Source organism: Bubalus bubalis, chromosome 18 (assembly GCF_019923935.1).
Source record: "Bubalus bubalis isolate 160015118507 breed Murrah chromosome 18, NDDB_SH_1, whole genome shotgun sequence".
NCBI classification, from domain to species: domain Eukaryota; kingdom Metazoa; phylum Chordata; class Mammalia; order Artiodactyla; family Bovidae; genus Bubalus; species Bubalus bubalis.
In genome coordinates this window covers 5,372,501-5,387,678 of record NC_059174.1, presented here as the reverse complement: position 1 = coordinate 5,387,678, position 15,178 = coordinate 5,372,501, and the positions used below count along the sequence as shown (strand labels likewise).

At 49.7% G+C, this 15,178-nt stretch overlaps 1 protein-coding gene across 3 annotated transcripts in view; it reads right to left on the bottom strand.

Annotated features, from left to right (window-relative positions):
* The window catches only part of WWOX (WW domain containing oxidoreductase), a 917,133-nt gene that overhangs the window by 483,191 nt on the left and 418,764 nt on the right, over positions 1–15,178 (bottom strand). Inside the window, exon 9 of one of the 3 annotated variants that reach the window (XM_044931125.2) lies at positions 9,444–11,081. The exons of the other annotated variants lie outside the window; for them this stretch is intronic. Coding sequence (XP_044787060.2) covers positions 11,013–11,081 — 69 coding nt within the window. The 3' untranslated portion in view covers positions 9,444–11,012. Of the gene's footprint in view, positions 1–9,443; positions 11,082–15,178 lie in introns of those variants that run through there. 3 annotated transcript variants of the gene reach the window in all.

The window sequence follows — 15,178 nt, the reverse complement described above, 5'->3', positions numbered from 1 at the left end:
GTATTGAACTGAAATTCTGCAGCTGCTTTCTGCCAAGCCTGAAAGCAGAAATTAATTTCAATGACCCAGGCGAGCGGAGGGGAGCGTTGTCAGGTAATTAGTCTTCGTCTTCTGCTACTCAGGGTCTATCAGGGTGCTAATCCATACATAAACCCAGGCATTCCCCGAGTCACTCGCAATCTGCAGGGCCATTTAACTACCTCTTGGTTGGGTTCGCCAGAGCCGGGGCATCACAGGCACATGGATGAAGGCTCCCTTTCGTGTCTACCCTTCCGTCTACCTATTTGGGGCCTGCGGAATTAATGCAGCTGATTTACATGTTCTTTTCCTGTTTGATCGCGGTGTCTGCCGTTGATTAAGTGGAGCTTGGGGTGGGAAGGGGGGCGGGGGGCGGGGGGCGGGGCCCCCCCTCCTGCAGCGTCTGACTTGCCAGTTTATTAATGAAAGAGGCACCGATATTGATAGCCCTGACACTACACATGCAGCAATTAGAGGGTATGTCCTCCCAGGATTCTAATTAAAAAGGAGCCTTTTCCTGCCCAGGATGGTTCCTATTGTCATATATGCACTCGATTCTGGCTTGGGTTGGGGGTTCCTATGCCTTTTCCTTTAGGAAAATCTCCTGGCGGGGGAGGGGGCAGAATAAACACAGGTTCAAAAAGCTTTGTTCCTAATGAGGGTCACTGTGAAATCCACGGAAAAGAATGGTGCTTGGAGAAGGTACCTCCCTTCAGGAGCCTGCCTCCCTCCAATCCTCTCCCAGACGCTTCTCTGGGCTTCTGGTTTTTCATGCTTTGAACCCTGAAGGACTGGGACTGAGTAGGTAGCTGGGGGTGTGGGATGCAAACAAATGAAAGAGTAGCTGTGATAACCTTCTGAGCTACTGAAGAACCTGTATCCGCTATACTGTTCACCCTTCTAGCAAGTCTGTGGTATGGGTTTCGGGGATTCCATTTAATGGAGGAGAAAACTAATGCCTGGATCAGAGACGCGCAGTGGTTGGTGGCTCTTCCTGATCCAAACTCCTTCTTCACTCCAGGCACTGAGCACCCCCAGGACCCTGGGGCCAGGCAGGTGACACGGGTGGCGACACAGAGGAACTGGGGGCCCTGCCCCTCTGAAAGGGGGGCCCTGCAGGCCAGGCCCGCCCAAAGAGGCGGCCTTTGGCGGCAGCTGATATTGAAAGAGGACTCAAACATCTGGAATTTTAGGTGCTGAATGCTGTCAACTCATCACTGAAGCGGCTTGTAAGATCTGCAGCTTCAGACACTCTACCTGCTTCCTCAGGACTCTTGAGATACATTGTTGTTTCCTCAGTTTTTTTTTTTTAATTCTGAGCCCAGCTCTCCCATGTCGCTCCCTTGCCTGCGTGGTCCCACACCAGAAATGGCCCCAGCACAAGGCTGAACTGAAAGAGGAGACAGCAACTCGGTTCATCAGCACCACTTTTCTACATTCCATGTGTATGCGTTAATATACAGCACCTGTTGTTCTCTTTCTGACTGACTCCACTTGGAATAACAGGTTTTAGGTTCATCCACCTCTCTAGAACCCACTCAGAGGCCCAGAAGGAGGGGATGCGAGGCAGGCTCAAGAGGGAGATGATATATGTACAGTTATGGCTGATTTGCGTTGTTGTATGGCAGAGACCAACACAATATTGTAAAGCAACTTTCTTCCAATTAAAAAGATTAATTAAAATAAAAATACATTAAAAAAGGAAACAGACGGTGGGCCCCAGATGCCTTCCTCCTGGGCCTCCTCAGCTGACATCAGAACCCTCTTTACTGTTCATCCAGCCGGGACGGGCACAGAGCAGCCAGGCCTGGGCACCTGGACCTGGGGAGGGCGTGCTCCCCAAAGCCCACCGCTCCTGCTCAGTCATCCTGAACCACCCCCCTTTACTCCCAGGTCAGTAATGAACAGACTATGTGACCTCAGATCTTTGTACTTTTTCCTCTCCTGTGCATCAGTTTTCTCATCTGCAAAATGGGAGACTAATTCTGACCTCGCAGGTACCTTGGGAGGTTCCTATGAGAAAAAGAAAAGGCATGAGAATGTTTGAGCACAGTGCCTGTCTCCTTGTAGGCAGGCCCACCAGGCCTGACAACCTGCGCAAGCAACTCTGCCCAACTTGAGGTCCAAGGCGGTCCAACTAATGATACATACATAGGCTTGTGAACTGAATCTCCTCCCCTGGTGTTAAAAGAACAGTGATGACCAAGAACTGGACAGAAAGCCAGTCTTGCAGCCTCCGTTCTCCTAGCTCTCAGATGCTCTTTATATACCTCCCTCACAGGACTGCTGGAAGATTATGTCCTCAAAGCAGGCCTGACACTTAGCAGGCCTGATACTTAGCAGGCCTGCAGAAAAGCAAGCTCTACCACCAGCTCCCAGACCTATTAATTCTCTTGCTCTGGATTCATAACACTCAGGTTTTATCCTTCAAGATTCTTTATTCATGCTTAGGACTAAATCTCGAAAATGACAAAAACAGCAAAGCCCAAAACAAACAAACAAAACACCTGAATCTTCCAGGAGCTACAACTATGATATCTCCCCATAATTCCTCATTTTACTGTGAATTCCTAGAAATGACATCTGAGAGAGAGAGAGAGAGAGAGAGAGAGGTGGACTTGACAAATAGAAGAGCTCTAACGCGCTAATGTGTTTTATTGGAATCAGAAGTGCTCTGTCTTCCCTCTGACCCCCCTCCCGTCCCCTCCAGCCTGCTGCTGGAGGCACCAAGGAGAAGTCAGAGGCATTAGTCTGGTGTCAAGTAGCACGGCCATCCACATTCTAGGGGAGTCAATTGCAATTAACAAGGCCATTCAGAAAAGGCAGGTACAGACCAGACAAAGGGAGCAACAGCCAGATCTTATCAGACCCCAAGGCCAGCAGGCTGGGCCTTTCAGAGGCTGTTTGCACTGGGTAAAAAAAAAAAAAAAAAGCAATGGAAGAAGACGAGGGCAGGGAGAGGTAAGCTGGACCAGGATCAAAGGGAAGGGCGGGGAGGGAGAAGAGGCAGGCTCTGAGCAGAGAGGTCTACAAACGGAAGGGCTGATTCCTGAGCCCAGCCCCTGGGGTCAGAGCTTGACTCTGCCCCTCAGTGGCTACTGAGGACTCGAAACCACTCACCCCTCCACACCCTGGCTGGCTGATCTGTAAAACGGGCAGAGTGACAGTCCCTCCCCGTTTGGCTGAACTGACAGAGTAAACAATGTCTGCAAAGTGCTGAGGGTGGCGTGTGGTGCCGGGCAGTCATCCTAAGAGAAGAGCTTGGCTTGGAGTGGGAGAGGAGGTCTGGCCAGCCAGGAGAGCGGCAGGCTCTTCCAGCAAGCACCCGGAGCTGAGGTCAGGCGCTGCACGTGCAGGCGGCCATGCTGAGAGCGACTCCCTGTCCACTCCAACCCACTGCGCCCTGTGACACCCCCACCCCATGAGGCGCTCACCTCTGCTTTCAGAAGGGGGCCTGGTCCCCTCCCACGTGCTTGCTAGCTCTGCGCCACTCACCATGGGACACCCAGAAAACGACCTCTCAAGGCCCCTCTTCTTTGTCTTTTTTGTTCCGAGAATGCTGTCAGGGACTATAAGGACGTGCAGGTGGTAGACAGAGGCTGACAGAGGATGAGATGGTTGGATGGGATCACTGAGTCAGCAGACATGAACCTGGGCAAACTCCAGGAGATGGTGAGGGACAGCGAAGCCTGGTGTGCTGCAGGCCATGTGGTGGCGGAGAGCCGGACACGACTTGGCAACTGAACAGCAACGAATGTAGGAGGAAGTTCCAGCAAGACTGGTCTTCAAAGGCCAGGCAGCCCACGGATGAGTCCCACGACCACAGACCAACCTCTTGGCCGTTTAAATCCTCATCTGTAACGTGGGGGTGGGAATACCTATCATTACAGGATTACCATGAAAGAGCGGGGAGGGCAGCTCAATGTATACTACCAATTTTTTTATTTTTTTGGTCATCCCAGGGTCCCTGGTGTGCTCTAGATGGACAGTCGGGAATACTCACATGTCTCCAATGGGTACATGGCCTTACCTGGAATTGGGCAGTGGAGGGGAGCAAGCCCAGACCCCACCAGCCTCTCCAGTCAGATAGGGAGTTCTCCCCCACGCACAGACCCTCACTCTGGTCTTACGAATTCTTTAAATGATGGAGCGCATGCTGGCCCCATGAAGAAGTTACCTGTAGAAGCAGCTGAATTAAGTGGAGGCTGAATACTTTCTGGACCCTCACCCAGAACTAACGCCTGGCTCCAGGGAAGGTGGGGAGCTGTTCCTTCTCTCTGCACTTTCTCAGCTAAGCTGCCTACTTTTGTTTGCACACCCTGGCAATTGACCCTTCATCTGTCAGGTCCCTGGTAGAATTCTAGGAACTTAAAGCTAAAAGAAATCCATCAATTTAGATTTTTTTTAAAGTTTCTGTGGAATCAGAAAAAAGGGGGTCATAAGGAGTAAGCAAAGGGGCTAAGAACAGTGAAAGAAGACAAGAGTCACTGGATTTTCTATCAGGAAAAAAATAATAACACACAGCAAAACTTCATTAAGTCAGTGTTGGTCTAGTCCAAAGAGCTTATCATCTGCAGCAACTATTCCCTAATCAACAGGATGCCTCTCTCATAATCTCCTGAATGTCTGATAATGAAATATATGAATGTATCAGAGAAGCCAGACTTGATTTATTCGAAGGTGCGGGGTGTCCTGCGGTGATGTCTCTAAGTGTGCAGAGGAGCAAACAGTGCATAGTAGGTAGTCAATAACCCTCAGCTTTCTTTGCTTGCATTTTGTATTATCGAAGCTTTAATCTGATTTATACATGTTCAGTCCTTATCAACAATAACGTGTTTCCATTTTAATATACTACCTTTTATTAAACTGAAGTCACACACTTAATAGCAAGGGCCCGTCCAAGGCACTTTAATCACTCCTGGAGCGCTGATGTCTCTCCTAGGAGAGCGGGGGCAAAGCACAGTTGCAACAACGGGGCCCGTCCATCCACCTCTGCGCTGGCAGGATGAGTTACGGGATTGTATTATCAACGCAATTAGGCCGGGCTCCCTCTGCACGTCCACGACAGACCTCTCGGCTCTGTACAATAAAAGGTACTTTCCTCTGTGACCTGGTTTCCAAAGCATGCTTTCCCCTAAGGAGGCCACCACTGAAGCTTGCATGGAAAGGCTGACCTCTGGGTTCTGTGTGTATCTGTCATTCACAGATTTCCCAACACGGACCCCTGGTCGAGGGCAGATGGAAGCCATACACTAGTGCTTTTCAGGGTGACAACGATGTGAGTGACGCTGACGACAGTGTGAATGGGGCTGACTCTTAATGATGATGATGATGCTGTGAATGATGTCAGTGGTGCTAAGTACTGAGTGCTTAATGGGTACTGAGCCTTGAGGCTTCCCTGGTGGCTCAGCGGTAAAGAATCTGCCTGCAGTGCAGGAGCTACAGGAGACATAGGTTCGATCCCTGGGTCAGCAAGATCCCCAGAGAAGGGCATGGCAGCCCACTCCAGTACTCTTGCCTGGAGAATCCCATGGACGGAGGAGCCTGGTGGGCTACAGTCCACGGGGTTGCAAAGAGTCGGACACGCCTGAAGCAACTTAGCATGCACGCACGAGCCTTGAGGAAGGTTGCTAATGCATCTGCATTTTATAGACGAAGAAACTGGGGCTTAGAGAAGATGAGTGACTTGCCCAAGGCCCAGAGAAAATACCTGGCCAATCCATGACACGGGCCCAGGTATGTGGCTTCTGATTCTGTGGGTCATAGTGTGCTAGGCCCATGCCTTTGTCTGCTCAGCTGTTGTAAGAAAATACCAGAGGCTGGGAGATTTAAGGAACAGATGCTGATTTCTGACAGCTCTGGAGGCTGGGAAGTCCCAGATCAAGGTCCTGGGACCCTGACCTTGAGCGAGATGGGATCTCACCTATGGTGAAAGTTCTCTTCTAGGCTTGCAGGGGCCGCCCGAGGCTGTGTCCTCAGAGGGCCCTTCCTCAGGGCAAACAGCAGGAGACAGAGCTCTGCTTTCCTCATCTTATCAGGGCACTGACCCCAGGATGACCTCATCTAAATCTAACCCCCTCCCTCCAAAGGCCACCATGCTGGGCACTGGGGCTTCAACCCAGGAATCTTGGAGGACACATTCAGTCCCTAACAACCCATTTCAAGCCACAGTCTCCCTTCTTGCTTGGTCAGGAGCTACGCATTAGAAACCCTGCCCGTCCTCCCAGAGGAGAGGTCTAAGAGAGGTCCCTTCACTGGTATCTAAGTCAGAGCGGCCAAGACCTAAGTCCACCTGCCGCCCTTGCTCACGCCTCCTGGGTGATGGACTGAGGGATGCATTCACAGCCTAAATACTCGAGGCCTGGAATGAGAGGGTTTCACGCCACCAGCTCCGGCCCAGAGCCAGGCCCCAGCAAACCCTGAGTCAGGCAACACTCGACCGCAGACACTCAGGGGAAAGACATGGTCTCAGGACCAGACACACTTAGACCTGAAGTCTGCTGCCGCCGGGCAAGGCTTCCTGTGTGAATGGCGGGGAAGCAGGCTCCACAGGCCTGCCTTCAGGCCTGTGACGCCACCCAGTGCGGTCAGGGCGCTGAGCCTGGCACGCAGAGGGAGCTTTACAAGTACTAGCTGTCTCCCAGGCTCCTTCCTGCTCTGAGCCCTTTCTCCTCCTCCTCTTTCACAAATGCACCACTGATCCCAATTCCCTGCCCCACAACACACACATTCCAGCCCAGAACTGAACTCTACCCCACTGGCCCTGGGCCGCGCTCCTGGGGGATGACGTTCACAAGCAGGATGCCTTCTCACTGGCTCTAGGGTCCTGGAGCTTTACTGCTTCCACCGGCTCTTCCCCTTGAAGATTTCTGGCGCAGGAATGAGTGAGAGAGACAGCGGTGTAACAGCAGTTAAATATATAAAAAGCGGGGGACGCCATTCCAAAACTTGGGTATTTCCACATGTATCTGTAACGAAACACTTGGTCTGTGGTGAGCCAGCTCGCAGCATTTATGATGCTCCTATGGGGGGTTAGTATTGTGCAGTAAAGCTCCTGGAGACTCAAAAGAGTGACTCTCTCACTGTAGAGATGATCTTCAGAATTAAAAAAAAAAAAAAAGGTCTGAGGTCTAGAAGAATGCGGCTGGACCCCTAACCATGTCTGGGCGGGGGCACTGTAGGAAGATGGAGTCCAGGGACAGTCCCCACGGGGAGCTTTCCCGGTCTCGGTGTGGGGGGGTTTGTGCCACTTTGGGCCCTCCTAGGGGGTCAAACAACTACTGAAAGGACAAACGGCCCTCTGGTCAGCAATGCTGGGACTGATCTCTGCAAAGAGAAACCTGAAGAAACTTAAACAAACAACCTCCACAGGGCAGCCCCTCCCCGCTCCGAGCCGACCCACAGGTGAGTGGAGTGACACGGGGCCCACGCCCTCCTGATGCTCCTGGGGGCGAGGTCCAGGTGGCGGCATGCGCCCCACGAGCTGCCGAGCTCCCTTTATGAATCATACATGGAGTAGAGAAGGAAAGGAGACCCGCCAGCTCCACTCTGCACTTCACAGCACAGCATAAGAGCGCGCGGGAGGCAGCAGAAGCTGCTTTCTTGAGAAGCGGCCTCACGGTGATCCGTTTATGAAAAGCAGGGGCCTTTGTAGTGCCATCACCCAAGCCAGAGGCCTGTCTGCGTGCCTGTTGGAACGCTGCACAGTGAAAGGCTGGGCGCTGGTGTCACGGCATGTGTTCCAGAGAACATAGGAAGGCCCTAACCAAAGTCCTGGGCTCGTGGTTCTGTTTTGAAGGCGGGTGACACGCAGAGTCGCTGGCTGGAAGTTAGTGAGGATGGGGACTGGCCCACGGGAGGGACAGAAGCTCTGCACACCTCAGTGTCTTCACTATAAAACAAGGATAACAAACGCTGGATCTCACCTCACCACACGGCCCTTTCTTTCCCTTACACTCTGCAGGGGTTGGGGAGGGGTGGGAGGGCGATTAGGCCAAAAATACAGCCAAGTGAGTAAGTGGGGATCTTAGTTCATCTGAGCTGCTATAACAAAAGAGCACAGGCTGGGTGGTTTACAAACAACAGAAAATGCCTTCTTCACCATTCAGGAGGCTGGAGGTCAGAGTGCAAGGTGCAAAGAGGGCCAGATACTACTGAGGCTTATAGCTGGAACCTTCTCATTGCCGCCTCTCATAGCGGAAGGGGCTGGGAGTTCTCTGGAGCCTTTATTAAAAGGCCACCAACCCCATTTGAGAGAGCGCCACCCTATGAAGCAAGCACCTCTCCGAGCCCCTATCTCCTAGTACCATCATCCTTGGAGATGAGGATTTCAAAACATGAACTGGAAGAGTAACATTCACTCCGACCACAGCAGTGGAGAAAGAGAGGGTCTTTCAGGGCGTATGCTGGGGGCATGATAGAGCTTATAGCAACACCTCCCTTCTTCCTCCCTTACTTGACCTCCTTGATATACTCCCACCAAAAGCCAGAAGACAGACAGCCACAACAGAAACCCCATCTGCAGCATCAACTATGGAAGAATCGAAAGGAAAGGCCTCACGGCGGGAGGCAGCCAATGGCTCAGGGATGACCGCTAACACTCAAAGCACGCTCACCTACCATGTGCCAAGTACTCCATCAAGGGCTTCATGGATCATATCGTTTATTCCTCACTTCTCTCCAAAAAGTCCTCTTCCTTCCAAATAGAAGACATAGCTATTAACCCCAGTAAGAAGATACAGAGAAGAAAAGACAGCTTGGAAAGATAAAGTAACTGTGTGAGTTGCTGAAAGGAAAGACCTAGCTGAGCCTTTAAAGAATCAGCAAAGGTTTATTAGCTAAAGCAGGAGGCGAGGACTACTCCAGGTAGTCAGTAGCATGTGCAAAGGCCCTGCGGTAAGTTCTGTGCATGCTGGGGTGTGTGCAGGCAGGGCAGAGTGGGATGAGAGTGTGCTGCGGAGATTGGCAGGGTCCTTGCAGGGTCAGTTGAGGATGTCAGATTCCATCCCAAGCGAAACAGGCAGCCAGGCGAGGGGATTAAGCAGGAGAGTGGTGAACAGGGTGGTGGGGAGACTGGATTTCTATTCCAGAGCAATGACATTAGCTTCTGCCTGAGAAAGGGATTTCAAGAGAAATAAGAGGGCACAAGAACGTGCCAGCTAGAAACCTGACTGACAGCACGATGCTAATCTTAATGGCACTAACTCTCAGATTCAAAATCGAGCCTAGGCAGTTACCAAGGCTACTTACTGCAGGGAGGCCAAACCTCACCAGTGTTTTCTGAACCCCATCTCTTGTACATTAAAAAAAAAAAAAAAAAAAAAAAAAAAACACCCAAGTGAAAAAGTCTTCCTGTTTTTAGAGAATCTTTTAAACGCTGTAAGAACTCCAAAGGGAAAAGTCCAACACGGGAAAGCAAGCACTGGTGCCCTTTGAAAAGTTTTAATTCTGTTTTAACTTTGCTAAATCTACTTACATTCACATTCTAAAATATGTATGCACGATAAAACACTGCAGTTATGGTCTATTGGGTTAAAAATCCACTTTTTGGAATGGGTTCAAGGAATACTTATACAAAAGACCTCAGAATGGAAAGTAATTCTGCAGATAAAATAGAATGGGAACATCTCTAAATATGCCCCTTGCAAGATAAATGCTCAGTGAGGAGGGGGTCTGGAAGCATCACTAACAGGGGGTTGAAAACAGCCAGCCTCTTAATCCCTCATGGAACTTGCTGGAAGGGAAGGGCCTGGCTAGCGCTCAGCAGCAATATTCATGTTTTTCCAAGGGTCTCTCCACTCCCTTTCACAATTCAGCTGAAACCAAGAAATTAACCCCCAATTTAAGACAGTGAAATTCCATTCTAGCAAGCTACCCACAAAGTGTGGGGTGACCGTGGGGTTTATTTTGCCAAGTTGCAGACAAAGACAGCTAAAAAAAAAGAAAAGGAAAAAGAAAGCCTAGAATAAATCCAGCAACAAGCATTGCTGTGCTGCTTCTGTGTAATTATCCTTGCATGGAGAAGCATACAAAAGAGCAAGAGAATAGGGATCTCATCCTTATGGAGGTGCCGGCTCTGAAAGTAGGGTGCTTCTTAGCCCCAAGGGTGTGTCACAATCACCATGGGAGCTGGACAGATGTACAGATTGTCGGCACCCACCCTGGTACCCAACGCCTGGACTAAGTGTCCACGGCAGACATGGGAATCTCCATTTTAAACAGACAGAAGTTCTTCTGGTGGGGGCAGGGCTTCAGGACCACGAACTGAAGAAGAAACTTTAGGCCCAGGGAATCTGACCAGGGGAAGAGGCCCTGGTGCTCACCCCGCCTCGCCTTCTGCCCAGAGAGACCCCTCAGGTGGCCAGTGAGCATCCCGCCCCTCACCTTGACCTCTCTGATAAAGGGCGCTGGTCCTTGTGTGAATTTCATTCTGCTGCAGGAAGAGCCTTCAGAAAGTGGGAGTGTCCTGTCCCAGTTACCCTTGAAGGGAGCCCACAGGGCCCTTGGAATCCCTCTCCTGTGGTGAGGAAAGGCACCGTGGAGGGGCACAGAGAATGGAGCCCAGAGCTGCGATCCTGGGGACCCCGGTCTAGGGATGGGACGGCGGAAGAACCCGTAGCACTGAGCCTTCAGAGGCGCCATCAGCAGGACGTGTGAGGTTCTCCAGCAGTGCTCAGGAGCAGCACCCGGGACTTCTTAGACCACTCGGGATCTGCGACGTGTGACTGGCAACAGATCAGAATGGGTGCTGTGTGTGTGGCGAGAGCTCTCCTAGAATGGCAGCAAGGATGCTTTCTCCCAGGACAGGCTCTTGTTCCGGATGGGGGGAGAACTCTGGGCTGGGCCAGGTCACCCGGTGGGCTTTGCACGGGGCTGTGATGTTCTCAACTTTCGGATTCAGGGGGTGGAAACGGCTCAGCACACAAGCCCAGAGGCGGGCGCCATCCTCCATAACCACACCAGCATTCACAACGGAGTTCATGTGCTCCTGCTTCTTAGGGCAAAGGAACCAAAGACAGAAATTGCACACGGAGTAATAGTTTCTCGTTCGCCATTGTGTCTTTCTGCAATAAATAATTTCCAGTCAGGGTGTTGGAGAATTTCAAATGATAGACATATTATGTTCATGAAAGACAACTTTAAGAGAAATCTTTCTGCAATAAAAGTGAGGGCTCCCCCCCTCCCCCTTCTTGGCATCCCGGCTTGCCATAGAAATGAGTGATTTTCTGAATTTCTGCCAAGTTAGATGGTTCAGCATGCTATTAGATTAAGTCTGTTTATACAGAAACAGCCAAAAATAGGAAACACACAGAAGCTATTAAAGATATTGTCCTGTGAGGGAAAAGATTTGAATGGTTTTTCTTACTGCAAGTGGGAAATAAGATACGAGTCAGTATTAATGTGATAAAGAAGTTAATGCCTTCTAAAGCAAACCACTGGTTTCTTCATCTTGTTTCAGAGGTGACAATAAAAGGAACATACAGACAATTATTTCGGGTTGGGTGAGCATGGGAGGAAGCAAGGACTCTGCACGGCCCGATCGGGTCTCACAGTGAGAAATACATCGCCTTTAGTGGGGAAAAACGCTGGGGCATCCAGGGAGTTTTTAAAGGGAAAGACGATTCTGGGACAAGGGGTGAGGGGGCAGAAGTGGTGGTGGTGTGGAGGGGGGATTCAATAAATACATAAATAAAATAAGGATTCAGATATTCACGAGTGAGATTCCAATTTCACTTCTGCCCTTGAGTTGCTCCATAAACGAATGGAAATCATACGACCTCTCGGGTCAATGCGATTCAAGACGGAGGCCTTATATTGAGTTCTGCCTGAGAGGGGCCGCGGATTCCTCCTTTCCTCATCTATAAAGTGAACGGTGTGACCTATACCTTGAAGTCACCTCGTTTCTGCTCAGTGAGCCAGGAGGTGACTCCTCCTAGCCACACGCTGGTCACATGAGCTGCTCCTGGCCATGTTCTGGGATGGACAACACGTGGCTCTCAGTGCGAGTGCGCCTATGATTCTCACGCGGAATTTGGCACTGTAATTTTCCTCTTAGCACAGAGCTGAAAATCATGAAGAAGTGGGACTTTCTTACACAACGTGTATTTGCTCTGGGGCTGTCATCGTCTTGGCTGCCTTCTGTGGCCTGGTTAGGAATTGGAACTTGCTGTGCAGCAGAATGCCAAAGACAGGTGAAGTCTCCGCTACCCTGAGTACATTCCTTTTCCACTGCTGTGTGACAAATTCCCACAAATTTATGGGCTGAAAACAACATAACGTTTTGTATCATACACTTCCAATAGAAGTGTGGGTGTGGCTTGTTGAGCTGGGTTCACAACTTCAGGGTCTCACTAGGCTGAAATTCAGGGATCAGTTGGCCTGTGAATCTCATCAGAGGCTTTGCTGGGGAGTTTGACCATCTCAGTCTGTTGGCAGAATTCATTTCCTTGAGGATGTCGGACTGATGTCCACATTTTCTTGCCAGTTACTTCGGGCCACTCTCAGATCCTAGAAGCCCCCTGCCTCTCACAACGTGGAAGCTTATGTCTTTAGAACCATCAGTGGAGAGTCTCTCTGACGTGAGTCTTTTAATTCATTACTGACCTGGGCATTTTTGCATAAACCAACACTTGTGGCCAGCGATTTTTATTTTGGGTAGCCAAAAATTAATTCTGTTATTTCACAAACACTTTGCGGGTTATTATATCCAACAGTTACTCCTGACCCAACTGTGAAGTCTTCTAATTTTTGTGAAATGTTGCCTTCCATCCACTCTTCTGTAGAAGCAAAGACGCATTCTCTAGCACTGTGAGTTTCGTTTTCACTTTCTGCATCAGAACCAATCCCTGAAGTTTTTCTGTCCTTCTGATGGTCTAATATTCATGTCTGAATGAGAACTGCATTCTGAAGAACTATCATCTACTGACACACCAGTATACATGTTGCTAGGACAGTCAGAGCAAGTGCCTGCCTAAAATTCCTGAAAAGCTCTTCTTCACTCAAAATTTCGTGATGCGCCATTTTTGAAATTTTTACATTTATAGTACACACGAGGTTGGAATGAAAACCTAACAGAGCAAAATATGAATAATGACAACCTTAGGTTGCATAATGAACCATTGATCAATTTTAAGCTCTAACAACTTTGCACGGTGATGTCAACTGTATCATTCTCTAAAAATGTATTGATACATCTCCAGTCAATAATGTGTTAGCAGCTTTAACCTAACTCAGGCCCACATCTCCCTGATATGTCAACTTAAAATCAACTCATCTGGGACCTTAATTATATCATCAAAGTCTCTTTACTTTGCCACGTAGTGAAGACTAATCAAGGAAGTGGCATTCCTTAATCGTTTCTACTTCCCATTGGTTAAAAGCAAATCACAGGTCCTCAATCACACCATGGCATGGACAAAGGAGAGGGGGACTCACTGGACCCACCTTTGAACCCACCTGCCAATGAGAGCAAGAAAAGAGAAGTTAGCTTCTGAAGAAAAAAGAAGAACTACTTCATTTATGAGCCTGAGCTTAGAATCTTGGTGCAGGGCGAGGGGAGACAGGAGAGAAAAAAGATAGAACACCGTATTTCTTCCAAGTAATCTTGTTCTTCCAAGAACTACCTGCTGCCCAGGTATTATGAAATGAAAATACAGGTGCCCTTAAAATGTGCAGCTAAACATCAGCAGCAGCTATCTGGGTAGTGGAAACCCTCCTTCAGCTGGGGCAACAATGAACTTGGGCCTCCAGGCGCACAAAGCATCCAGAAAAAGCCAAGGCAGACCCAAGGACAGACCCAGGCCAACTTGTCCACGAGACCGGAACAGCACAAGGTTCGGGGAAGACGACGCCAGGTCAGATGCCACTTGCCCGCCAATAAAAAGTCAAGTGTGAGGCCGCCGGACAAGAGGAAAACAGGAAATGTGTGTGACAGCAGAGGAAACACAGTTGGAAGGAGAAAAGCACAGGGATGCGAACCGGAGGGAGAAACCAGTCAAGGAGAGACGTGACGGGGATGCGGATGAGGGGTGGCCGGAGCGGAGGGAGACAGGGAGGCACCCTTCACAGGAGGAGGGGCTGGGCGGCGGGCAGGAGGCGGGGCTGGGGCGGCGGGCCGACGCAGCCACCAGTTAACCGGAAAGCTCGGTTAAACAGAACGCTGCGCCAGTCAAAGCAAATCCCACTCAGCTTGGCAGCCCCATCCGGCCATTAACCTTGGTGTTCTTTCGGAGCCCTGGCGCTCTCACAGGTGTGAGGTAAAACTATCTGGTCTCTGCTCTCGCCTGCCTGTTAAAGCCCACCATCTTCAAAGAGGGATTGTGGGCCAAGCTGGGGGTGGGAGGAGAGGCAGGTGGAAGAGGCTTACGGACCACAAGCTGTGTCTTCACCACAAGGAGCCTGTGAACGCTGAGATAGAAAAAAAAATCTGGTGAGATGCTTTAATATAAACACAGAAACACAACCTGGGCCAAGAAATTGCTCAAAAAACAAAATTCCAACCCAATAAATCCAGTGCAGAGTGACCCAGAACGTGACAAATGAAAGAAGAAATAAACCAAGGAGGAAACCCAGATCCAAGAATATGTCCTTATAGTCATGATGTTTATAAATCTGACACACTTGCAAGGAGAGCTCACTAAAGATTATTTCTATGCAAATATGCATTTTGCCAACCCAAGTGTGTGCAAAAAAAAAAAAAAAAAGGCCCTAAGTACATTTCCTGAAATCAGTTCTCAAGCAGCTGAAGTGCCTCAGGAAGCAGGGAGAACATGGATAAATATTAAAATGTTGGGCCAAGTTGAAACTTGACAAAGGACAACTACCCCCGATACAGGTGGCAGGGGACGAGACTGCTCCACACTGTCCAGTAGCTGGTGTCCAGCCTGGGTGGGATGTTTGGCCGAGGGGTCTCTGCATGGTACTCTGGCACAGTATGCAAGCATGGTGGCGTCTGTACTGTGTTTCTGTAATCTCCTTACTTAGTCACTCTGCCAGAAATGGTGGAAATGCCAATATTCAAATATAAGTACAAATCTAAAACTTGTGAAAATGGCTTTATAACTAGCATCACATGAAAGAGTCCCCAAACTCAGAACATGATCCCTATTTCTGAATTTGTCAGTGTATCGCATTTCAGCAAAATTAGGGTGGATACTATTTA